Source organism: Heptranchias perlo, unplaced genomic scaffold (assembly GCF_035084215.1).
Source record: "Heptranchias perlo isolate sHepPer1 unplaced genomic scaffold, sHepPer1.hap1 HAP1_SCAFFOLD_47, whole genome shotgun sequence".
NCBI lineage: Eukaryota > Metazoa > Chordata > Chondrichthyes > Hexanchiformes > Hexanchidae > Heptranchias > Heptranchias perlo.
Window position 1 is genome coordinate 3,857,975 of NW_027139484.1, and position 26,138 is coordinate 3,884,112.

The window sequence follows — 26,138 nt, forward strand, 5'->3', positions numbered from 1 at the left end:
TGGGCCCTGGTTTTGGGGCCTCGGTTTAACATGTTCCTGTTCGATTGTGACCCATGTCGAGAAATGAATGATGCCTAATATTGCTCGCTGAACTGTCTTCGATCTCCCAGCTCAGATTGGATGAGTTCACCTCACCGACCATTAATTTGGATCCCCACAAACTGCTGAGTGAATGGATTAACACTTTCTGACCAAATCTTCAAAGAAGGCAGAGGGAAAATCATGCACAACAGCGATTTATTGACTTGGAATTCATAATTATCATTGTTTAAACTTTGAGTATACCAATAATAATACATATAAACAGTTGTAGACAGGGCCATCTGAGAATTGAAAAACATAATTAATAGGCAGATACTTAAAACAATGAATAACCGATTGTAAAAGTAGCTGAGAGTATCACCGTAATTCAGCATTAGCTGGATCACTGATTATCACATTATAGTTCAGATCAGTGTCTGACACTGATTTAGGATTCAGTATTTAGATATCTGACAATATACCCCACAAGATGATCGCCAGCCTAAGGAATCGAGGAGAGAATAAATTCACCCCGCGCGTGAGAGCAAAACGGGCGATAGTGAATTGGCAGCTCGTTTTCTACTCTGACTGATTTTATTTTCAATTGACTGTTGCTTTTAACGATGAGATGGACCCCTCTGCCCATTTTAGTGGACGGAACAGATCCAGCAACACGAACACAAGAAGACATGGGAAGTCCCTGGTGTTCCGATGAACATTGATCCAACATTGACCGAGTGTCCCACTGCAGCCCAGACTGAGACCCACCCTGGGCCCTTCCTGTCTGTACATTGACCCAGTGTCCCACTGCAGCCCAGACTGAGCCCCACCCTGGGCCCTTCCTGTCTGTACATTGACCCAGTGTCCCATTGCAGTCCAGACTGAGCCCCACGCTGGGCCCTTCCTCTCTGTACATTGACCCAGTGTCCCACTGCAGCCCAGACTGAGCCCCACCCTGGGCCCTTCCTGTCTGTACATTGACCCAGTGTCCCACTGCAGCCCAGACTGAGCCCCACCCTGGGCTCTTCCTGTCTGTACATTGACCCAGTGCCCCACTGCAGCCCAGACTGAGCAACACACTGGGCCCTTCCTGTCTGTACATTGACCCAGTGTCCCACTGCAGCCCAGACTGAGCCCCACCCTGGGCCCTTCCTGTCTGTACATTGACCCAGTGTCCCACTGCAGCCCAGACTGAGCCCCACCCTGGGCCCTTCCTGTCTGTACATTGACCCAGTGTCTCACTGCAGCCCAGACTGAGCCCCACCCTGGGCCCTTCCTCTCTGTACATTGACCCAGTGTCCCACTGCAGCCCAGACTGAGCCCCACCCTGGGCCCTTCCTGTCTGTACATTGACCCAGTGTCCCACTGCAGCCCAGACTGAGCCCCACCCTGGGCCCTTCCTGTCTGTGCATTGACCCAGTGTCCCACTGCAGCCCAGACTGAGCCCCACCCTGGTCCCTTCCTGTCTGTACATTGACCCAGTGTCCCACTGCAGCCCAGACTGAGCCCAACCCTGGGCCCTTCCTGTCTGTACATTGACCCAGTGTCCCAATGCAGCCCAGACTGAGCCCCACCCTGAGCCCTTCCTGTTTGTACATTGACCCAGTATCCCACTGCAGCCCAGACTGAGCCCCACCCTGGGCCCTTCCTGTCTGTACATTGACCCAGTGTCCCACTGCAGCCCAGACTGAGCCCCACCCTGGGCCCTTCCTGTCTGTGCATTGACCCAGTGCCCCACTGCAGCCCAGACTGAGTCCCACCCTGGGCCCTTCCTGTCTGTACATTGACCCAGTGTCCCACTGCAGCCCAGACTGAGCCCCACCCTGGGCCCTACCTGTCTGTACATTGACCCAGTGCCGCACTGCAGCCCAGACTGAGTCCCACCCTGGGCCCTTCCTGTCTGTACATTGATCCAGTGTCCCACTGCAGCCCAGACTGAGCCACACCCTGGGACCTTCCTATCTGTCCATTGACCCAGTGCCCCACTGCAGCCCAGACTGAGCCCCACCCTGGGCCCTTCCTGTCTGTACATTGACCCAGTGTCCCACTGCAGCCCAGACTGAGTACCACCCTGGGCCCTTCCTGTCTGTACATTGATCCAGTGACCCACTGCAGCCCAGACTGAGCCACACCCTGGGACCTTCCTATCTGTCCATTGACCCAGTGGCCCACTGCAGCCCAGACTGAGCCCCACCCTGGGCCCTTCCTGTCTGTGCATTGACCCAGTGTCCCACTGCAGCCCAGACTGAGCCCCACCCTGGGCCCTTCCTGTCTGTACATTGACCCAGTGTCCCACTGCAGCCCAGACTGAGCCCCACCCTGGGCCCTTCCTGTCTGTACATTGACCCAGTGTCCCACTGCAGCCCAGACTGAGCCCCACCCTGGGCTCTTCCTGTCTGTACATTGACCCAGTGCCCCACTGCAGCCCAGACTGAGCCCCACACTGGGCCCTTCCTGTCTGTACATTGACCCAGTGTCCCACTGCAGCCCAGACTGAGCCCCACCCTGGGCCCTTCCTGTCCGTACATTGACCCAGTGTCCCACTGCAGCCCAGACTGAGCCCCACCCTGGGCCCTTCCTGTCTGTACATTGACCCAGTGTCCCACTGCAGCCCAGACTGAGCCCCACCCTGGGCCCTTCCTCTCTGTACATTGACCCAGTGTCCCACTGCAGCCCAGACTGAGCCCCACCCTGGGCCCTTCCTGTCTGTACATTGACCCAGTGTCCCACTGCAGCCCAGACTGAGCCCCACCCTGGGCCCTTCCTCTCTGCACATTGAACCAGTTTCCCACTGCACCCCAGACTGAGCCCCACCCTGGGCTCTTCCTGTCAGTAAATTGACCCAGTGCCCCACTGCAGCCCAGACTGAGCCCCACCCTGGGCCCTTCCTGTCTGTACATTGACCCAGTGTCCCACTGCAGCCCAGACTGAGCCCCACCCTGGGCCCTTCCTCTCTGTACATTGACCCAGTGCCCCACTCCAGCCCAGACTGAGCCCCACCCTGGGCCCTTCCTGTCTGTACATTGACCCAGTGTCCCACTGCAGCCCAGACTGAGCCCCACCCTGGGCCCTTCCTGTCTGTACATTGACCCAGTGTCCCACTGCAGCCCAGACTTAGCCCCACCCTGGTCCCTTCCTGTCTGTACATTGACCCAGTGTCCCACTGCAACTCAGACTGAGTCCCACCCTGGTCCCTTCCTGTCTGTACATTGACCCAGTGTCCCACTGCAGCCCAGAATGAGCCCCACCCTGGGCCCTTCCTGTCTGTACATTGACCCAGTGTCCCACTGCAGCCCAGACTGAGCCCCACCCTGAGCCCTTCCTGTTTGTACATTGACCCAGTGTCCCACTGCAGCCCAGACTGAGCCCCACCCTGGGCCCTTCCTGTCTGTACATTGACCCAGTGTCCCACTGCAGCCCAGACTGAGCCCCACCCTGGGCCCTTCCTGTCTGTACATTGACCCAGTGTCCCACTGCAGCCCAGACTGAGCCCCACCCTGGGCCCTTCCTGTCTGTACATTGACCCAGTGTCCCACTGCAGCCCAGACTGAGCCCCACCCTCTCTGTACATTGACCCAGTGTCCCACTGCAGCCCAGACTGAGCCCCACCCTGGGCCCTTCCTGTCTGTACATTGACCCAGTGCCCCATTGGGGACCATCCAGCCCCGGATATCCGGCAGAATCAGCGCTGTGGGACCGGGTGACTGAGTCTCGTGACCCTGTCGCTGGGCCTCTGACGTCACAATGGGAGACGACGCTCGCTCAGCTCGAGCTGGAAACCGTTCAAGGGCCGTTAGGATTTAAACCTGGAGCGCGGCCGGTTAAAGGGGAGGGACAGAGAATCGGCCAAAAATATTCATATAATGAGACCAGGAATGGTTATAAATTGAAATGTTCATATTTCCACTCTCAGTCCGGGTCTGGATTCCCGCACTGACTCCAGGTTTCTCTTTCCGTTTGGACAGAACTGATTCAATGACAGCCTGAAACAGATTAAAGATTAAACAGGAAAAAAACAGATTGAACAACAGTGTAAATAACAGGGAGACGGGTTAATATTTCAATAATAATTACAGATAAATATTACCCATAAAAGGGACTGAATCCCATTGATATTTTATTTATTACATTGAACATTAACACAAACACTCACCCGATCCGCTCCAGACTCTTGCGGGTCAGTATGAGGGAGCGGAGAGCGGGGACAGATCGGTCTGTGAAGGAGTTTGATCCCAGGGACAGACCTGTCAGTGATCAGTTTGTACTGAGAGCGGAGACGAGATCCTCGGTACAAGAATCTGTGAGACCGACATCAGTCAGACTGGGGATCAGAGAAAGAGAAATAACAGGAATCAGGGTGAATCCTGAGTGTTTATTAATAACACTGATACTGATATTAATAAACACTGTACATTATTAGTAACACTACTACTGATACTAATCATAATGTACAGTGTTTATTAATAACACTATTACTGACAATAATAATGTACAGAATTTAATAACGCTATTACTGATACTAATAATGTACAGTGTTTAACACGATTACTAATACTAATAAAGTAGTGCTCATTAATAACACTATTACTGACATTAATAATAATGTACAGTGTTTATTAATAACACTATTACTGGCACCGATAATAAAGTACAGTGTTTATTAAAAACACTATTATTGATACTACTAATAATATACAGCGTCAGACATCCAGTTATTATAAACACAATCTCACACAGTGATACTTACTCCAGTTCCTGTATTTTACAGTCCGGGTTCCTCAGAGCCGCAGACAGTAGTTTCACTCCTGAATCTCCCAGTTTATTATAACTCAGGTTGAGAACCGTCAGTGACAGGTTTGCACTGAGAGCGGAGGAGAGATCCTCGCTACAAGAATCTGTGAGATCATTACCCCATAACCTGGAGATCAGAGAAAGAAATTGGAGATAGACAGAGACGAACAGAGATAACAGGAATCAGAGTAAATTCCCAGTATTTATTTATATTATTATGACTGATACTGACATTCATGTACCATGTTCAGCATCCAATTAATATACACAATCTGGTACTTAGCCCAGTTTCTGTATTTTACAGTCCGGGTTCCTCAGAGCCTCAGACGGCAGTTTCACTGCTGAATTTCCCAGTTTATTATTGCTCAGGTCGAGACCCGTAAGTGACCGGTTTGTCGTGAGAGCGGAGGAAAGATCCTTGATACAGGAATTTGTGAGATCGTTATCACATAACCTGCAGATCAGAGTGAGAAAGGAAGAGACAGAGACGATCAGAGATAACAGGAATCAGAGTAAATTCCCAGTATTTATTTGTATTATTATTACTTATACTGACATTAATATACAGTGTCCAGCATCCAGTTATTATAAACACAATCTCACACAGTCTGATACTTACTCCAGTTCCTGTATTTTACAGTGCGGGTTCCTCAGAGCCTCAGACAATAGTTTCACTCCTGAATCTCCCAGTTTATTGCTCCCCAGTCTAAACACAAACAGACCGAGAGTGAGAAACAAACTGAATCCAATCCACGATCTGATACAATTTTTCTCTGATATTACAGGAAACACTGAAAAATCTTTTGGAAATTAATAACCAGATTTCCCTGTCACTGACAATGAATCGCACTCTGTCCGACGCTCCATATATTCAGGGACTGTCAGTAAATGTATTTATTAAATAAACTGCTGTCTGTGTGAAGCCTTTAAATGTCCCTTATTCCGGTCTCATCCCCTGATGATCAGAATTACCCTCCTGGATGTCAGTGACCGGTCCCGTCATGTTTGGGGAAACTTGTCTCATTTCTGCTGCTTCTTAAATTCCAGATTTTATGGGAATGGGGCGATTTTCCCCGAATTAAATGATAAAGCGGTGATTATCTGTACTTTATGCAGTATTATATTAATCTGTATAATATCTCGGGGTGAGTTATATTGTGAAATGACGCTAACTGCTGCTGTAAAATCCGTCCCACAGGATTTTATGTCACAAGGAACGTTTATTGTGTTCTGTTACAAGTTTTCAATGTCCCTGCACTCCGAGATTATAGGGGAGGGGAGTCTCTCTGTTTTATCACATTAAACTGGCTCTACATTTAGTTCAGGTGTAACGGGCCTGACAGTTCTTGGGAATTTTCTGAAGTTCCGTCGCCGAACAGAGCCTCTCACAAATTAGGGCAGATTATGGGTAATTCCCGACACTGCCCCTGGTTCACCCAGGAGCCTCCCGCTGTGTGTGGGGCCTCACCGCTGGCCGGTGTGTGTCTGTACTCCTGGGCTCATATCCCACAACCCGTTCGATTGGAACCTTTTTACCGGCAGATTTTAGTTCACAAATCCCACTGAAGTGTCGGCCTGGATTAATGAGCGAGGGGCCTGAATCCACGACCTTCTGACTCAGAGGCACGAGTGCTGCCAGCTGGGTGAAGAGATGGTGGATGTATTGGAGAGTGTGAAGGGCAGTGTCATTGATGAGTTAAGATAACATACCGACGTCCAACGGGGAAAGCTCAGCCCGCCCATTGACGGGTGTGTGCCCGAAAGCTGTGTTTTGCTCTTTGTTACTGAATGATTGGAGTTTCTGCTTCCCTCTCCTGCACACGTTGACAGTCCGGTGTCACCTGCACCCACACCTCGGTAAGAGGGAGGGATGCTCCGACACACAGACTGCTCAGTTAGTGTTGGCCAACGTGGAAGTAATAGTGAGAAGAAATCTCTTCAATGGGCGTATCTCCGACAGTAAGAAAAAAACACCAATAAATATTATTTAATGCAATTAAATTATCAGACTCTTTCAGTGACCTGTATTTACTGATCCGATAAAGACTGTAAAATCCCGACTCGTTCACAAGGATCAATTTTAGATTCTTCAGTCCTTAGGGAATTACTAACCGATCCTCTTATCATTTGTCATGTTTGGGTTGAATCTGCTTCTCTCTGGTTTAACAGAACTGTTTGTTTCCCTTCATTATGGAGCAACAATAAAATTTGTGCCTGTTTTACAATTGGCCTAACAGTTAGAGACAAATAAACAGTTACCTCAACACCTGGCATTTGTGCACTACGGTTCCCAGCCGCTGGAGTCCTTCACACTGGATGGAGCATTTCTGTAGATCGAGGTGTTTTATTGTATCACAGAGTCCAATGACATGAGACAGCACCGCACAGTCAATCGGGGTCAGTCGCAATCCACTAAATGTTAGTGTTTCCATCGATCCCACTGTGACCCGAGCCAGTGTTTTATTTTGAGACTCAAACAGGTAGTGGATTGTGTTCAGGAGGTCCCTTTTACCAGTTTCACTCTCTGTTTTTCCAATCTCTCCTTCAACCTTCTCCTTCACCCAGTCAATCACTCCGCAGATTTTTTGATGAAGAAATGGACCCAGAAACTCCTCCAGGGGCCGAGCTGACTGTGAGGAGGAGAGACCAACAACAAAACGGAGAAATATCTCAAATCGCCCATCTTCCTTGCTGTGGGCTTCACTGAGGAGTTTCCGGATGTCCCCTGGATCTGGAGTCAGGAATCGTGCGAGTGCAGCTACAAACTCTTGGATGGTGAGGTGCGGGAATGTGTAAACCACACTCTGGGCAGAATCATCTCTCTCCAAAAGTTCCATCATGAACCCAGACAGGAACTGGGAAGGTTGCAGATTGTACTTGATCAAATCTCCATTTCTAAACACAATCTTCTTCTCGGAGACTCCAGTGAAGGCCATCTCACCGATCTTCAGTAACACATCACGGGGGGATTCAATCTCTCGGCCATGGTTTTTCAGAATGTTGTAAATATAGTAGGAATATAGTTGGGTGATGGTCTTGGGAACTCGCTGCTGTTTCCTGTCTCTTTGTGTGAAGAAGGGACCCAGTGACAGACCGAGGATCCAGCAGTAGGAAGGGTTGTAACACATGGTGTACAGGACCTCGTTCTCCTCCACATGTTTGAAAACAGCTGCTGCCACCGTCTGATCTTCAAAATACTTGTTGAAATATTCCTTCCGTTCTTCACCAACAAATCCAAGGATTTCAGCCCAGACACTGATCTCAGCCTTTTCCAATAAATGTAATGCAGTGGGGCGGCTGGTCACGAGCACTGAACATCCTGGGAGCAGCTTAGAATCATAGAAGTTACAACATGGAAACAGGCCCTTCGGCCCAACATGTCCATGTCGCCCAGTTTATACCACTAAGCTAGTCCCAATTTCCTGCACTTGGCCCATATCCCTCTATACCCATCTTACCCATGTAACTGTCCAAATGATTTTAAAAGACAAAATTGTACCCGCCTCTACTACTGCCTCTGGCAGCTCGTTCCAGGCACTCACCACCCTTTGAGTGAAAAAATTGCCCCTCTGGACCCTTTTGTATCTCTCCCCTCTCACCTTAAATCTATGCCCCCTCGTTATAGACTCCCCTACCTTTGGGAAAAGATTTTGACTATCGACCTTATCTATGCCCCTCATTATTTTATAGACTTCTATAAGATCACCCCTTAACCTCCTACTCTCCAGGGAAAAAAGTCCCAGTCTGTCTAACCTCTCCCTGTAAGTCAAACCATCAAGTCCCGGTAGCATCCTAGTAAATCTTTTCTGCACTCTTTCTAGTTTAATAATATCCTTTCTATAATAGGGTGACCAGAACTGTACACAGTACTCCAAGTGTGGCCTCACCAATGCCCTGTACAACTTCAACAAGACATCCCAACTCCTGCATTCAATGTTCTGACCAATGAAACCAAGCATGCCGAATGCCTTCTTCACCACCCTATCCACCTGTGACTCCACTTTCAAGGAGCTATGAATCTGTACTCCTAGATCTCTTTGTTCTATAACTCTCCCCAACGCCCTACCATTAACGGAGTAGGTCCTGGCCCGATTCGATCTACCAAAATGCATCACCTCACATTTATCTAAATTAAACTCCATCTGCCATTCATCGGCCCACTGGCCCAATTGATCAAGATCCCGTAGCAATCCCAGATAACCTTCTTCACTGTCCACAATGCCACCAATCTTGATGTCATCTGCAAACTTACTAACCATGCTTGTGCTGTATTAAACTGTACACAATGTCAGACACTTCACACCGGTCTTCAGGATCTGTGCACATGTAATCAGCCTCTGTATTTATCCGATTGTTATCAAAATCAATACTGTCCTTGAATTCATCTAAACCATCGAATATAAACAGTAATCCCTCTGGGTTCTTCCAGAGCTCTCCCAGAATATTCCTAAAGTAAGGATACAGATCTGGTATCAGATTCCTCAGGTTTATTCTACAGTTAATTGCGTTCAAATCCCGGAATTTAAAACTGAAAACAAATTGAAAGTGTGGGTATATTTTCCCAGTGGCCCAGTCATAAACAATCTTTTGTACCATTGTTGTTTTTCCAATCCCCGCGACTCCACTCACTGCTGCTGAACTCCCAGATTTGGATTTTCTCCGGGAAAAACTGCTCTCGAACAATTGGTCAGTTCGGATTTTTTCCAGTTCTCTCCGGAGATGTTTCTCTCTCCACTCTTCATGGTCTCGGCCTCTTGCCAGCAGTTCATGTTCTACAAGTGTCCGATCTCGAACAGTAGAAATGACCGTTAGCTCAGTGTATAGAGTGACCAGCTGGAAAATCTTAACCTTCTCCTTTATTAGGATCGTGTTCACTCTCAGTGTTTCAGTTTGGACCCGGAGTCTTTCCTTGTGTTTCTGTTGAACATCTTCAATTTGAACAGACAGAAAGTGATTCTCAATGGTAGTTGTATTAACATAAAAACAAATTCTCAATATCACTTTACTATTCAGTAAAATGTTCCGAAATTGAACTCCCAGCTTCAATAGAGGTGCGAGCAGGAAATTAAACTCTATTACTGGAAACCTCGCTTGAAAGTGAATAATGGCTGAGAAAAGTTTCAAATCCTCACTTGATTCTAATATTTACTGAACATGGAGATTTCTATGAAGGTGATATTTTCCCTCTGATGATTAATACTATCAGCCCTGCCCTGTACCATGGACATCTCGTTACAAATCCAAACGTGATTCTTTTATACGAAACTAGAGGTTCTCGTGGAATAATTTATGAAACCGTCAGTGGTGCTGACCTGTTGCAGAAATGGGAATTGGGGTATTGGGTATCAGTCGGAAAGGGATAGCTTGTGAATGGGCAGATGTTTCACTCTTATTGTATCGGACCTCGGGCAGGTTATCTGGGATATTGTGTGCATTGGGAGAGGGATTGACTGTGAGTTGACAGAAGTTCCACTGTTATTGTATCAGACCTTAGGCAGGTTATCTGTGATATTGTGGCCATTGGGAGAGGGACAGACTGTGAATGGACAGAAGTCCCAATGTTCATGTATCAGATCTCGGACAGGTTATCTGGGATATTGTGGACATTGGGAGAGGGACAGACTGTGAATGGACAGAAGTCCCAATGTTCATGTATCAGATCTCGGACAGGTTATCTGGGATATTGTGGACATTGGGAGAGGGACAGACTGTGAATGGACAGAAGTCCCAATGTTCATGTATCAGATCTCGGACAGGTTATCTGGGATATTGTGGACATTGGGAGAGGGACAGACTGTGAATGGACAGAAGTCCCAATGTTCATGTATCAGATCTCGGACAGGTTATCTGGGATATTGTGGACATTGGGAGAGGGACAGACTGTGAATGGACAGAAGTCCCAATGTTATTGTATCAGACCTTGTGCAGGTTATCTGGGATATTGTGGGCATTGGGAGAGGGAAACTGTGAATGGACAGAAGTCCCACTGTTAATGTATCAGACCTTGCGCATGTTATCTGGGATATTGTGGGAACTGGGAGAGGGCCAGACTGTGAATGGACGGAAGTCCCACTCTTATTGTATCAGTCCTCGGGCAGGTTATCTGGGATATTGTGGCCATTGGGAGAGGGACAGACTGTGAATGGGCAGAAGTTCCACTGTTGTTGTATCAGACCATGGGCAGGTTATCTGGGATATTGTGGGCACTGGGAGAGGGACAGACTGTGAATGGACAGAAGTTCCACTGTTATTGTATCAGACCTCGTGCATGTTATCTGGGATATTGTGGGCACTGGGAGACGGACAGACTATGAATGGACAGAAGTCCCACTGTTAATGTATCAGGCCTTGTGCAGGTTATCTGGGATATTGTGGGCATTGGGAGAGGGACAGACTGTGAATGGACAGAAGTCCCACTGTTCATGTATCAGATCTCGGGCAGGTTATCTGGGATATTGTGGGCATTGGGAGAGGGACAGACTGTGAATGGACAGAAGTCCCAATGTTATTGTATCAGACCTTGTGCAGGTTATCTGGGATATTGTGGGCATTGGGAGAGGGACAGACTGTGAATGGACAGAAGTCCCACTGTTAATGTATCAGGCCTTGTGCAGGTTATCTGGGATATTGTGTGAATTCGAGAGGGACAGACTGTGAATGGACAGAAGTCCCAATATTATTGTATCAGACCTTGTGCAGGTTATCTGGGATATTGTGGGCACTGGGAGAGGAACAGGCTGTGAATGGACAGAAGTCCCACTGTTAATGTATCAGACCTTGCGCATGTTATCTGGGATATTGTGGGAACTGGGAGAGGGCCAGACTGTGAATGGACGGAAGTCCCACTGTTCATGTATCAGATCTCGGGCAGGTTATCTGGGATATTGTGGGCATTGGGAGAGGGATAGACTGTGAATGGACAGAAGTTCCACTGTTATAGTATCAGTCCTTGGGCAGGTTATCTGGGATATTGTGGCCACTGGGAGAGGGACAGACTGTGAATGGACAGAAGTCCCAATGTTCATGTATCAGATCTCGGACAGGTTATCTGGGATATTGTGGACATTGGGAGAGGGACAGACTGTGAATGGACAGAAGTCCCAATGTTATTGTATCAGACCTTGTGCAGGTTATCTGGGATATTGTGGGCATTGGGAGAGGGAGACTGTGAATGGACAGAAGTCCCACTGTTAATGTATCAGACCTTGCGCATGTTATCTGGGATATTGTGGGAACTGGGAGAGGGCCAGACTGTGAATGGACGGAAGTCCCACTCTTATTGTATCAGTCCTCGGGCAGGTTATCTGGGATATTGTGGCCACTGGGAGAGGGACAGACTGTGAATGGGCAGAAGTTCCACTGTTATTGTATCAGGCCTCGGGCAGGTTATCTGGGATATTGTGGGCACTGGGAGACGGACAGACTGTGAATGGACAGAAATTCCACTTTGACCCTGAGAAAAGGTTCCGTCCCCTCACCCTCTCCATCACATAGACCGCCTTCTTTCACCTCCATATCACCCGCCTCCTCTACCCACTCAGCCCATTTGCTGCTGAAACCCCCATCAATGTCTCTATTACCTCAAGACTCAACTGTTCAAAGGCTCCCCTGACCAGCCTCCCACCTTCTGTAAACTTGAGCTCGTATCCAACGCGCACCAAGACCCAGTCACCCATCACCCCTGTGCACACTGATCTACATTGACTCCCGGTTCGGAAAAGACTCTATTTTAAAATTCTCATTCGTATTTTAAAATCCCTTCATGGCCCTCGCCCCTCCCTGTCTCTGTGATCTCCTCCAGTCCTGTGATCCTCCAATTCTTGCATCTTGCGCCTCCCCGATTTCCATCACTCCGCCACTGGTGGATTTGCCTTCAGCTGCCTAGGCCCTAAACTCTGGAATTCCCTCCCTAAACATCTCCGTTTCTTAACAGAAGTCCCAATATCATTGTATCAGACCTCTGGCAGGTTATCTGGGATATTGTGGGCACTGGGAGAGGGACAGACTGTGAATAGACAGAAGTCCCTCTGTTTAACCTCGGTGGTGGGGAAACTTTTAGAAACGGGACTCGGGTTGGTTATGTGTGGTATTACCTGTACTTCTATAGTCATTTGATCACAGGTATGGATTACTGCCATTCTGAAGGTACAGAGGGGAATCAGAAAGATGATTTAAGATATTAGAGTTCAGGTTGAGGGAATGGCGAGAGGGTTTGATGTATTTTGTTTGGGCAAGAAACTTTGGTATTGAAATGTTTTAATGGAATTCAGAACATTAGTGCAGGAAACAGGCTCACAAAATAATTAATAATGGAGAAGGGAAGTCAGGGTAATTTTCTCACCCAAAGGGCCCGAGGGCATGGGAAGGACACTAAAGGGACAGTGTAAGTGGGGTGAAGAGATAATTGAACGTGTTTCTGTGGATACACTGAGAGGAGGGGGAGGTGGGGTCATCTCTCTAACAGGGACAGGCTTAATTGGGCCAAATGGCCTTTTCCTATCCCTCATCATTCTCCTGTTATATTGTGTTTCAGAAATTGTCAACAATTTTTCAGCAGTTTCACACCGACATTGAATGTGTTTTTCGAACAGTCCTTTCATGTCACCGATTAGAATGAGAATTACTGCCCACATCATTCAGTGTAATGTTAGTGCAGAAAACATTCACAGTTCATTTCAACTGTTCTCCCAATAATTATACTCCATTGTTTCATTTTGGTCTCAATTTCCTATAATGCAGGTTTGGGAAATTACAAATCTGTTTCCATTAGTCATTATATTGCGTCTAAAAAGATCCTGAGTTAAAGGACTATTATTTGAGTAGAATTAGGTTCTCTCTTTCATTGCCATTCTAAATCAAGCCCATAACTTCCTAATTACCCTGAACATTGTCTTTCCCTCACAATCCTCCAAGGATTAATGATCAATTGTGTGAACATCTGTACATCTTCTCAGAGCAGATTGAAAACTTTGATGTCTCATTCTGTTCTGTGAAATGAAAACATTTTAATGTTTCGCATTTCTCCACCTCTTTCCCTACAGTTGATGGTGGGCAGATTTCCCGGGGAGCAGGTAACCCATAACGTCTGGCTCATGGCACTGCTCATTAATTGTGAGCCCAGAACATCTGTGCGGCACATCGGAGCTGTGTATGGGGATTGACAGTGTATCAGGATCCTGCCTGGTGTGTATGGGGATTGACAGTGTATCAGGATCCTGCCAGGTGTGTACGGAGATTCACAGTGTATCAGGATCCTGCCAGGTGTGTATGAGGATTCACAGTATATCAGGATCCTGCCAGGTGTGTATGGGGATTCACAGTGTATCAGGATCCTGCCAGGTGTGTATGGGGATTCACAGTGTATCAGGATCCTGCCAGGTGTGTATGGGGATTCACAGTGTATCAGGATCCTGCCAGGTGTGTATGGGGATTCACAGTGTATCAGGATCCTGCCAGGTGTGTATGGGGATTGACAGTTTATCAGGATCCTGCCAGGTGTGTCTGGGAATTCATAGTGTATCAGGATCCTGCCAGGTGTGTATGGGGATTCACAGTGTATCAGGATCCTGCCTGGTGTGTGGGGATTCACAGTGTTTCAGGACCCTGCCAGGTGTGTATGGGGATTCAGAGTATCAGGATCCTGCCAGGTGTGTATGGGGATTCAGAGTATCAGGATCCTGCCAGGTGTGTATGGGGATTCACAGTGTATCAGGATCCTGCCTGGTGTGTGGGGATTCACAGTGTTTCAGGATCCTGCCTTTTGTGTGTGGGGATTTACAGTGTATCAGGATCCTGCCAGGTGTGTATGGGGATTCACAGTGTATCAGGATCCTGCCAGGTGTGTATGTAGTTGGATTAATTGGAGTAATACAAACTCACTAATAATTCAAAACTCGGAGTGACTTTTAACTTCAAGCTACGCAAAACATTCTTTTCCTGCGATGCCAGGGCACCTCACAGATGTGTATGAAGTGCTGCAGTGTATTAGGATCCTGCCAGATGCATGCGGTTTCACAGGATTAACAACAAATGAAAATTAACTTTTTTTCTGTTTCCTCCACCCTTTGAACTTCTGATTCCAAGATTCTGACAATCTCAAAACAAAAAACTACAGTCAAACATTCTGATTCTCAGAAGTGGAATAAACGGTTTGAAACCCCCATTTCATCACTTACCTTTCAGGTGACTGGGTATTTCAGATAAACCTCGTCCGATGTTCATATAATCAAATGGATCAGGACCTGTTTAAATCAATGAGCTTTCATGAAATCAGATCTGTGTAATATTATAGTAAATTCTGCAGTGTTTCAATCTGAAATTGAATTCAGTGTGTGATTTTACCGTACCAAGTTCCTGCATCTCTTTCAGTATTTTATCCAACTTTGGTAATCTGTGCATTTTCACAAAGGATTCCCACATCACCCTTTGGGCCCGGGAGCCTTTCTCCATCACCAGATTTAGGAGAAGTTTGGAACTTGCCGCCCTGTTTCCCTTCTCCGCGAGCTCAGTGACTTTCTGTAAAGAATAATAATGAATATATTGAGGAGTGGAGTGAAAGACAAAGACTGAGAATCAGAAGGAGAGGAGCTGCTCCGTGATGGGATCACCCAGTTTATATTGAACACAAAGTAATCACTGGGCCGGGTTCTGATCCATTCTGAACATGGGCAAAATATTCTGTAAACATCTTGATTCATCAACAACAACAACACAGCACCTTTAATATAGAAAAATGTCCCACGGCGATTCACAGGAGTGGAATCATACAATGGGCCTGAGACAAAGGAGGGCATATTATTAGGGATGACCAAAAGCTGGATAAAGAATCAAATTTTAAAGAGAAGAGGGAGATAGAGAGGCGGAGGATTTTAGGGAGTGAATTCCAGAGCCTGGGTCCAAAAACTGCGGAATGCTCGGCCACCGCTGGTAGGGCGATGGGGAGAGGCACAAGATGCCAGAGTCAGAGCAAGAGAGAATTCTAGTGAGGGGCAGGACCTTGAAGTGATTTAAACAGGAGGATGGGAATTTAAAATTGAAGTCATTCGAGAACTGCGATAAGTGAACGAGCACAGGAGTGAGGGGTGAGCGGGACGGGGGAGGGACAGGTTACAGGCAGCAGCGTTTTGGATGTGTTGAAGTTTACAGAAAGCGGAGGATGGGAAGCCGGCCAGGAGAGCATCGGAATAGTTGCATCCGGAGGAAATTTCCTCCAATTAAATATTGGGAAGACCGAAACCATCCCTTTGTCACTTCCACACTCCACCATTCCAATGGTGTCCTGGCCGGCCTCCCACCTTCCAGCCTCCGTAAATTTGAGCTCATCCAAAACTCTGCTTCCCACAGCCTAACTCACACCAAGTCCAGTTCATCCAACACCCCTGTGCTAGCTGACCTACATTGGCTCCCGATCCGGAAACTGATCGATTTTAAAATTCTCATCCTTGTGCACAAATCCTACCATGTCCTTGCCTCTCCTTATCTCTGTCACCTCCTCCAGCCCTACAAACCCCTCAGATCTCTGCACTCCTCCAATTCTGACCTCTTGTGCATCCCCGATTGTCGTTGCTCCATCATTGGTGGCCGTGCCTTCAACTGCCGAGTCCACAAGCTCTGAAAGTTCCCTCCCTAAACGTCTCCGCCTCTCTACCTCGCTCTCCTTTCCTTTAAGACGCTCCTCAAAACCCGCCTCTTTGACCAAGCTTTTGATCACCTCTCTGAATATCTCATGTGGCTCGGTGTCAAATTTTGTTTGATAATCGCTCCTATGAAGCACCTTGGGACGAATTATTATGTTAAACGCGTGATATAAATGCATGTTGCTGTTGTCGTTTCCCTTGTCTTTCTCTGTACAGATATTGACTGATCCATTGGGTAGTATCATCTCTTCCTATCATTGGTTCAGATTCAAATATTTTCAGTTTTATCCATTTCTTCCCTATTTGGCCTGTTTCTGTTCTGTAACATTCTATGATTCTAAGATGTGATATTCTGTCACTTCTGTTACATTTAAATAATCCAAACTCATTCTGTGTCCATTCCACTTACGTGATATTCCTGCCCACTGAAATGGTCCTCGCCTGTTAACATGAGACTGAGTCCCTCCAACCCCTCTTCAATCACCTGTTCAAGTCTGTCCCGGTAGAATTTCGTCAACTGGAACAGCTGGTAATCGTCGCACTTTGTCAGGAACTCAGTGATTGCAGTGTTCAGACCTGTGAACAAAAATGGAGAAAACTAAACACATTATCCGGGCGGCTACATTTCCTCTTATACCAAACGGCTGAAGCCTCCTGTCACATCATCAAACACCTTCTGAAAACCCATATACACCGCATGTGCTGCCTTCCATCGTTCCGTACAGTCAATTCTTAAAAACCGGTGTTTAAATATGTGAAACACGACTTGTCTACAGCGAATCAGTTCCAGCCTCCCCTGATCATCCCCTGTATCTCTAAATGTTCACTAATTCAACCTGGAATTACAGATTCGAGGAGTTTGCCCACTGCTGACGTACACTAATTGATCTCCAGTTACCCGGTTTACCTTCTCTCCCTCTTGAACAGATACATTTCTTTGTCTCTTTCTAATCCGTTTCTGTATCCAAAGTCTCCTCCCTGACTTCATTTAACCGCATTGGTTGTCGGTCCATTGGCTTCTTCACTTTGACTATTTTTCTCAGATCCAAATCCTTCTCTAGTTATCTCTGACATCCTCCTCCAGTACACCGACATTCCCACCAACACCATCAGTGTTAGAATCTTCATTAATCTCCCCGCAAAATGATATAACCAGGAAGATTTCGCTGAATCCGTGTAAACCTAAACCATGTGGTCTGATAGCTCCTGGACCATATCTCTTATGATTCTGACTTTCCAAATGTGTTTGGAATGATTTGTACATTCACAGACATAAAACTGAATCCAAACTCCGATTTTGGGGGTAATTTACCTATAATTCGTTTTTCTTTCCCCCCTCGACATCCATAACTTTATCTCTCAATACTTAAAAACCTCCTACCCTTTTTCCTGCCAATATCATTTCATTACTTCATAAATCATCTGTTCCTGCCCCAACAGTTTTATTAATTCCACGCTTAAATCTCAGATCCAGATAGTTCCCCCCCTCCAGTCATATCAACTGAAACCTTCCCGCTGCTCCTTTCACCAAGTCTGTAAAACCATTGTTGGTCGGTTCAGACCGTGACCGTACCTTCCCTTCTCCCTGAACTCACTCTATCCCCAAGACCGTGAACCCTTCCCTCCTGCTCCATTCACCCAGTCTGTAAAATCATTGTTGCTCGGTTCAGACCGTGACCGTCCCTTCCCTTCTCCCTGAACTCACTCTATCCCCAAGACCGTGAACACTTCCCTCCTGCTCCATTCACCCAGTCTGTAAAACCATTGTTGGTCAGTTCAGACCGTGACCGTCCCTTCCCTTCTCCCTGAACTCACTCTATCCCCAAGACCGTGAACCCTTCCCTCCTGCTCCAGCCCTGCAGCCACACATTGACCTGCCGCATATTTCCCTCTTTAAGTGGCCCACCGTAAAACAATCCAGAGATCAACACCTGAAGGCCTTGTTTAATGTGTCGAGCCTCAGTTTCAATATTACCTGTATAATCGTATTTCTATCCATGTTATTGGGTCCGACCATGACTATTCTCTGCTCCCCTTTCCTTTCCAGAGATCGTCCCACCTGTTCCTGGAAATTTTTCCCTCTGACACCAGGGAGGCAACTTACCATTTGGAACCTGCTCAGGGCTGCAGAAGAGTCTGTATATTCCCCAGACTATAGAATCTCCCACCACTATCGCTTTCCTATTGCTGTGCCCCACCTGCCTCTCACCCCTGCCCCACTCGGGGTGTCCACCTGCTCCCCGGTCTCACACTGTTAATCCTCTGAGACACTGTCTCTATCCACCTTACAGTACCCAACACCAGTTATCTATTGGACAGTTCCAGTACTCAGGAGATCCCTCCACCTGTGACTGCACTGTCCCTCTGGATGGTCACTCACTTCCCTCTATCTGCACAGTATCTGTGCTGTTACCTCTTCCTGTGGTGAGCTGCAGGTTCCTGCTCGTGATCTGGACCCTTTGTGAGGTCAGAAATTATATTTTGATGAATTTTCTGAACCTACCTGTGTCCATTCTCATTCTTGTTGAAGATGTTGGATCTCCTCCCCTATTTGAACCTTCAGCCATGGTGGTGACAGATTCCCAGATTCTGATGCTCTGTAATAAATATATTAATATGAAGTTAGACAGAAATATTAAAATGAGGAGAGCGTTGCCTTGTTAAACATGATACCAAGTCCCTCCTCCCCCATCAGTACAACATTTGTTAGCTCTGGGATCGAGCATTTCACGAGTGTTATGATCAACGTTCCACATCAGGTGTGAAACAGACAGCTGCCCAGTGAAACCCACTGAGTCCTTGTTCTCCACCATAAATTCTCCCGCTTCTGACCGTGATGGACTCACATTTGTCTTCACTAATCTTTTTCTTTTTAAATACTTGTAGAAGATTTTACAGTCCACTTTTATGTTCCTTCCACGTTTACTCTCATACTCTGTTTTTCCTCTTAATCATCTTGGTCCTTTTTCGCTGAATTCTAAACTGCTCCCAATCCTCAGGTTTGCTGCTTTTTCTGGTAACTTCTTCTTTGAATCTATCCTTAATCTCTTTTGTTAGCCTCGGCGGAGCCACGTTTCCTTTTGTGTTTTTGCACCAGAAAGGAATGAATGACCAGAAATACGGCCCACTCTTCGTCTTAGGATAAACCCAATCACTGAAACTATCGATAGTTGGTGGGGAATTGAGGGGAAACATCTCTCGGGGCCTCTCCAGACAGAAAGGGGAATGTGTCTTTTTCTGATCCAAAGTGGATGACCTCACACTTGCCCACATAAAACACCATCTCCCACAGTTTTCCTCACTCACTGAGTCTGTCTGTGTCCCTGGTTTCCAGTTCCCCAATAGGGTCAGATTCTGTTATCAGCACAAAGTAACAGGTAATGAAATCTACCCTTTTATTAGGTATATTAAGGTGACATGCAGCTAAGGCGGGAAATGGAGTTGAGGTACAGATCGGTTACGATCTAATAGAGTGACGGGACAGGTTCGAGGGGCTGAACGGCATCCTCCTGTTCCTGTCTAATGTCATTGGGTGGAGTGTGAAACAAACGGGTGATGATACAGTGTCACACACTTTGGGGAAGGCATTGTGTCACCACACGATGGCAGTGTACCCTGTGAGAGAGACAGTGAGAGAGGATGCCTCTGAACATCAGTGAGTGTGAGAGAGAGAGGATGCCTCTGAACATCAGTGAGTGTGTGAGAGAGAGGATGCCTCTGAACATCAGTGAGTGTGAGAGAGAGAGGATGCCTCTGAACATCAATGAGTGTGAGAGAGAGAGGATGCCTCTGAACATCAGTGAGTGTGAGAGAGAGAGGATGCCTCTGAACATCAGTGAGTGTGAGAGAGAGAGGATGCCTCTGAACATCAATGAGTGTGAGAGAGAGAGGATGCCTCTGAACATCAATGAGTGTGAGAGAGAGAGGATGCCTCTGAACATCAATGAGTGTTAGAGAGAGAGGATGCCTCTGAACATCAATGAGTGTGAGAGAGAGAGGATGCCTCTGAACATCAATGCGTGTGAGAGAGAGAAGATGCCTCTGAACATCAGTGAGTGTGAGAGAGAGAAGATGCCTCTGAACATCAATGAGTGTGAGAGAGAGAAGATGCCTCTGAACATCAGTGAGTGACTGAGTGTTTTGTGTGGAGAGAAGTGCCAGGATGATGAAACCCGACCTTTAACCATCAACGATTTGTAAAATCCGGCACAGACTGGGATTGAACAAGTTAAATTGCCAGAAGACACGTGTCCATATCACAGGTTGGATCAGACACAGCAAGTGGCGTCTCGGGGCAAAGGATCAGAAACCTCTTCCTCATATCGATCCAAAGTTGGAGGAAGTGAGGTTCCCACAAACGGAAAATTTTCGCTTCTGTCTCTGCGAGTTTCAGCATTTTGCTTTTACTTTGTGTCACTCGGGCATAAATGTTGAGACCCACTCAGTTCCCCCTTCAGTGTGATTTTTTTACCAGAAGGCTTCTTCAATCCCAGTGCTTTTTGATTAAAGTAGATCTGGGTTACAATTCGACCCTAACATCCACCTGAGAATAATGGGGTCACCCGCATTTGGTGTTGATTGATTCTCTGCATTAGGTTTTATCTTTAATTCTGATCACCATCTGGTTTCCACCCAGAACCGTGTGTGTGATGAGAGAAAGAGGGGAGATTGACTTTACCCTCCAGTCTCCAGGTTACAAACCGTCGCCAGCAGAAGGGGGCGATGCAACAGATCTACTTTACCCCCTAGTCTCCAGATGACAAACCGCCGTCAGCAGAGGCGTGCGATGCAACAGATCTACTTTACCCCCCAAGTCTCCAGGTTACAAACCTCAGTCAGCAGAGGGGGGCGATGCAACAGATCTCGTTTCCGTTCCTTGAGCTCGCTGACAACTTACAGCCGGCAAATGGAAAGAAGTGTTTTGAACTTTGTGTCGCTGCAATTATATTTGTTTTTCATAGAACACATATTATAACCCTGCCATTTCTTAACAATGGTATTACTGAAAATGATCTCTTTATAATATGAAAGTAACTTTACACACCAGACTTGTACTTTAATCTAAAGGACCTGTCTCAGTGATGTTTTAAAATCACATATTAAAACACGGTCCTCTATTTATACCTGTTAAGTTAGATTAAAGATATTTATTAATCGATAAACGGATGGTTAGAAAAAGGCTTTTAAGATTAATATGTGTCGATAACTAGGGGACACAGATTTAAGATAATTGACAAAAGAACCAGGGCGGGGTGGGTGGGGGAAATGAAGAGATTTTCATTTTGATGTGGCCAGATATTATGATCTGGAATGCACTACCTGAACGGGTGGTGGAAGCAGATTCAATAGTAACTTTCAAAAGGGAATTGGATAGAATAATGGAATGATTACAGCATCGAAGGTGGCCATTCAGGCCATCGAGCCTGTGCCAGCTCTTTGTAAGAGCATTCAAGTTCGTCCCATTCCCCCGCTCATTCCACGCAGGTCTGCAAATATTTTCCCTTACACAATTTATCCAATTCGCTTTTGAAATTTATTATTGAATCTGCTTCCACCACCCTGTCAGGCAGTGCATTCCAGATCATTAAACTCACTGAATGTGGTTCTTTCGCCAATCACCTTTAATGTGTGTCCTCTGGTTTTTGATCCTTCCGCCAATGGGAACAGTTTCTCTTTATTTACTTTATCTAAATCGCCATGATTTTGAACACTTCTATCAAATCAAAGAGCAGGGAAATGAATCTGGATTGTATCGGGACAAACATCGCTCTCAGTTTAATAAAAAGAACCCTCGGCCGAGGCCGGGAGCTGGATCATGTGATCACCCAGAACATTATTTTGTGCTTTGTATCAGAATAATCAATTGGAAGAAATTTTACAAATCATTAAATAAGATTTACGCATCATTTTATCACCAGTTTATATTTAAATGATAATCATTTAATTCAACTACAATAGTTAAATCCAGAAATAGATTTACTGATGGGAAATAACATTAAGTTAAACCCAATATCCAGTTCCGAATTTTAAGTTGATTTATTTTGACTGTTGGATAGGAAATATATTTGAATTCGGTAACACTGTCTGGCACTACCTTAACTCACAGTGTAATATCGATATTATCGGGGCTATAAAGGTGGGTTCTTTCCGAGTTGGTGCTGGGGGCGGGGAGACACTGTATATCTGCTAGGCACTGCCTCAGACTGGAGTCACCTCTTAGATCAAACCCCTTTTCTCTAAAACACACACAAGATTCATTTGTGACTGTGTGTTTTGAGACAGAAACTGATCTCACTTCACGTTTCATTGCACGGCCTCATGCTGGATAATTGTACTCGGTGATCAGACTCTCCCAGTCTCATTCTCACCATTTCCCCCATTACCTTGTAACCTTTGTGGACTGTCTACAGGACCAGTGTTTATCTGAGTAAATGGGACTTTCTCTTACCTTTCTCCTCAGTCGATCTATGGAAGCTTTTCGAATCGGAAGGATTCTCTCTGGTTGCTGCTCTCACAATCCTGTGCTGATTCACCTGCTGTTGTTCCTCAGTCTACAATCCCTGTTTACTTCCAGCTGTGGACTTTTCTCAATCACTCCGTCATTCACCAGGATATCTAATTATGGCGGGGCAGAAAATGAGATCAATATTGACGGTCTGAAGGAGAATCTAATCTACACTTTAACTTAAATATTGAATTTAATACACTGTTTGAGGAACTCTGTTCCCACATTCCATGTCTCTTCACCATCCCGACCACAATATGTGATCGTTTCATTCTCCTGCCCCAGTTTGAGGCAATTCCCTCTCCATGTGCCACCCCTGTTTTTAGGATCATATTTTCCTCTGGATTCTGATCCACCCCCTTCCCTCCGAGTGGCCCCCAGTCCCGCACAGTCTGATCCTGATCCACCCCTTCCCTCCGAGTGGCCCCCAGTCCCGCACAGTCTGATCCTGATCCCCCCTTCCCTCCGAGTGGCCCCCAGTCCTGCACATTCTGATCCTGATCCCCCCTTCCCTCCGAGTGGCCCCCAGTCCCGCACAGTCTGATCCTGATCCCCCCCCTTCCCTCCGAGTGGCCCCCAGTCCCGCAGTCTGATCCTGATCCTTCCCTCCGAGTGGCCCCCAGTCCCGCACAGTCTGATCCTGATCCCCCCCTTCCCTCCGAGTGGCCCCCAGTCCCGCACAGTCTGATCCTGATCCTTCCCTCCGAGTGGCCCCCAGTCCCGCAGTCTGATCCTGATCCTTCCCTCCGAGTGGCCCCCAGTCCCGCACAGTCTGATCCTGATCCTTCCCTCCGAGTGGCCCCCAGTCCCACAGTCTGATCCTGATCCTTCCCTCCGAGTGGCCCCCAGTCCCGCACAGTCTGATCCTGATCCTTCCCTCCGAGTGACCCCAGCCCCGCACAGTCTGATCCTGATCCTTCCCTCCGAGTGACCCCCAGAACCGCACAGTCTGATCCTGATCCACCCCCTTCCCTCCGAGTGGCCCCCAGAACCGCACAGTCTGATCCTGATCCTTCCCTCTGAGTGGCCCCCAGTCCCGCACAGTCTGATCCTGATCCTTCCCTCCGAGTGACCCCAGCCCCGCACAGTCTGATCCTGATCCCCCCTTCCCTCCGAGTGGCCCCCAGTCCCGCACAGTCTGATCCTGATCCCCCCCTTCCCTCCGAGTGGCCCCCAGAACCGCACAGTCTGATCCTGATCCCCCCCTTCCCTCCGAGTGGCCCCCAGTCCCGCACAGTCTGATCCTGATCCCCCCCCTTCCCTCCGAGTGGCCCCCAGACCCGCACAGTCTGATCCTGATCCTTCCCTCTGAGTGGCCCCCAGTCCCGCACAGTCTGATCCTGATCCTTCGCTCCGAGTGACCCCAGTCCTGCACAGTCTGATCCTGATCCCCCCCTTCCCTCCGAGTGGCCCCCAGTCCCGCACAGTCTGATCCTGATCCTTCCCTCCGAGTGGCCCCCAAACCCGCACTCGATTGACTGAACAATACCGAGACCCCCTCCCATCAGTTCATCAAATACCGAGACCCCCTCCCATCAGTTCATCAAATACCGAGACCCCCCCCCCTCAGTTCATCAAATACTGAGACCCCCCCTCAGTTCATCAAATACCGAAACCCTCCCCTCAGTTCATCAAATACTGAAACCCTCCCCTCAGTTCATCAAATACTGAGACCCCCCCCCTCAGTTCATCAAATACTGAGACCCCCCCCCCCTCAGTTCATCAAATACTGAGACCCCCCCCTCAGTTCATCAAATACTGAGACCCCCCCTCAGTTCATCAAATACTGAGACCCCCCCCTCAGTTCATCAAATACTGAGACCCCCCCCTCAGTTCATCAAATACTGAGACCCCCCCTCAGTTCATCAAATACTGAGACCCCCCCTCAGTTCATCAAATACTGAGACCCCCCCCTCAGTTCATCAAATACTGAGACCCCCCCCTCAGTTCATCAAATACTGAGACCCCCCTCAGTTCATCAAATACTGAGACCCCCCCCTCAGTTCATCAAATACTGAGACCCCCCCCTCAGTTCATCAAATACTGAGACCCCCCCCTCAGTTCATCAGTACTGAGACCCCCCCTCAGTTCATCAAATACTGAGACCCCCCCCCTCAGTTCATCAAATACTGAGACCCCCCCTCAGTTCATCAAATACTGAGACCCCCCTCCCCTCAGTTCATCAAATACTGAGACCCCCCCCTCAGTTCATCAAATACTGAGACCCCCCCCTCAGTTCATCAAATACTGAGACCCCCCCCTCAGTTCATCAAATACTGAGACCCCCCCCTCAGTTCATCAAATACTGAGACCCCCCCCCTCAGTTCATCAAATACTGAGACCCCCCCCCTCAGTTCATCAAATACTGAGACCCCCCCCCTCAGTTCATCAAATACTGAGACCCCCCCTCAGTTCATCAAATACTGAGACCCCCCCTCAGTTCATCAAATACTGAGACCCCCCCTCAGTTCATCAAATACTGAGACCCCCCCCCTCAGTTCATCAAATACTGAGACCCCCTCCCCTCAGTTCATCAAATACTGAGACCCCCCCTCAGTTCATCAAATACTGAGACCCCCCCTCCTCAGTTCATCAAATACTGAGACCCCCCCTCAGTTCATCAAATACTGAGACCCCCCCTCAGTTCATCAAATACTGAGACCCCCCCTCAGTTCATCAAATACTGAGACCCCCCCTCAGTTCATCAAATACTGAGACCCCCCCCCTCAGTTCATCAAATACTGAGACCACCCCCCTCAGTTCCTCCTTCTCTCTGATTGTTTTTCCCCGGGAGTTTATTCAATCCCCGGGGCCGGGGGTTTTGATTAAAGGAGCTCCGGCTCTCAGTCCCGGGACCCGGGCTGATCTAATCTCCGATCCACAGATCTCCCCGCGCCCCGCCATCTCCGGAGGGAGGGAGGAGATCACCGAGACCGACCGCCCGCTCATCTCAAGCTCCCCTCACTCACCCGCCCGCCCGCTCCCTCCATCCACAGGGCGGCGGCTCCGTCCGTCCGCGGGGGGTGAGGTGGATTCAGCCTCACTCACTCACCTTCTCTCTCTTTTTTTTTTCTCTCCATTACACCCGCTCCGCCTTGACCGCCATTTTGTCTCCAAAACGCCTTCTTCTCCACCGACTGCGCTCCATCCGGGGTTGGGCGGGTCGGGGCATGCGCACTGCGGAC

The 26,138-nt window shown here is 47.7% G+C and overlaps 2 protein-coding genes across 4 annotated transcripts; both read right to left on the reverse strand.

Moving 5' to 3' along the window:
* Positions 1-220: 220 nt before the first annotated feature.
* On the reverse strand, positions 221-8,579 carry LOC137313331 (NLR family CARD domain-containing protein 3-like). Of its 2 annotated transcripts, XM_067979449.1 has the most exons (6): positions 7,072-8,579; positions 5,432-5,518; positions 5,045-5,266; positions 4,769-4,939; positions 4,175-4,342; positions 221-4,004 (listed from the first exon to the last, which is right to left on the reverse strand). In XM_067979449.1, the coding sequence occupies exons 1-3, from the start codon at positions 7,938-7,940 to the stop codon at positions 5,092-5,094; spliced, it is 1,131 nt and encodes a 376-aa protein (XP_067835550.1). In that variant the 5' UTR covers positions 7,941-8,579; the 3' UTR covers positions 221-4,004; positions 4,175-4,342; positions 4,769-4,939; positions 5,045-5,091. The 2 variants fall into 2 exon arrangements, with proteins under 2 accessions (XP_067835550.1, XP_067835549.1); XM_067979448.1 differs by having other exon boundaries at positions 4,769-5,266.
* A 95-nt stretch (positions 8,580-8,674) lies between these two features.
* Positions 8,675-26,129, reverse strand: LOC137313330 (NACHT, LRR and PYD domains-containing protein 12-like). 2 transcript variants are annotated; one of them, XM_067979447.1, is made up of 7 exons: positions 26,006-26,129; positions 22,897-23,063; positions 18,952-19,045; positions 16,933-17,024; positions 15,159-15,327; positions 14,988-15,053; positions 8,675-9,740 (listed from the first exon to the last, which is right to left on the reverse strand). In XM_067979447.1, exons 3-7 carry the CDS (start codon positions 19,013-19,015, stop codon positions 9,064-9,066), a joined length of 1,068 nt encoding a protein of 355 aa, XP_067835548.1. In that variant the 5' UTR covers positions 19,016-19,045; positions 22,897-23,063; positions 26,006-26,129; the 3' UTR covers positions 8,675-9,063. The 2 variants fall into 2 exon arrangements, with proteins under 2 accessions (XP_067835548.1, XP_067835547.1); XM_067979446.1 differs by having other exon boundaries at positions 16,858-17,024; positions 26,006-26,128.
* Between the last annotated feature and the right edge of the window lie 9 nt (positions 26,130-26,138).

Bases quoted from the DNA above. Each gene is read 5' to 3' on its own strand.
- LOC137313331 (XM_067979449.1), bottom strand. From the start codon at position 7,940: ATGTGTTACAACCCTTCCTACTGCTGGATCCTCGGTCTGTCACTGGGT. The intron at 5,519-7,071 runs GTAACTGTTTAT...GTTTGTGTTTAG, and splicing joins CACAAATGCCAGGTGTTGAG to ACTGGGGAGCAATAAACTGG. The intron at 5,267-5,431 runs GTAAGTATCAGA...TCTGATCTGCAG, and splicing joins TGTAAAATACAGGAACTGGA to GTTATGTGATAACGATCTCA.
- LOC137313330 (XM_067979446.1), bottom strand. From the start codon at position 19,015: ATGGCTGAAGGTTCAAATAGGGGAGGAGATCCAACATCTTCAACAAGA. The intron at 17,025-18,951 runs GTAGGTTCAGAA...TTTTGTTCACAG, and splicing joins AAGAATGAGAATGGACACAG to GTCTGAACACTGCAATCACT. The intron at 15,328-16,857 runs GTAAGTGGAATG...TATTCTTTACAG, and splicing joins TCAGTGGGCAGGAATATCAC to AAAGTCACTGAGCTCGCGGA.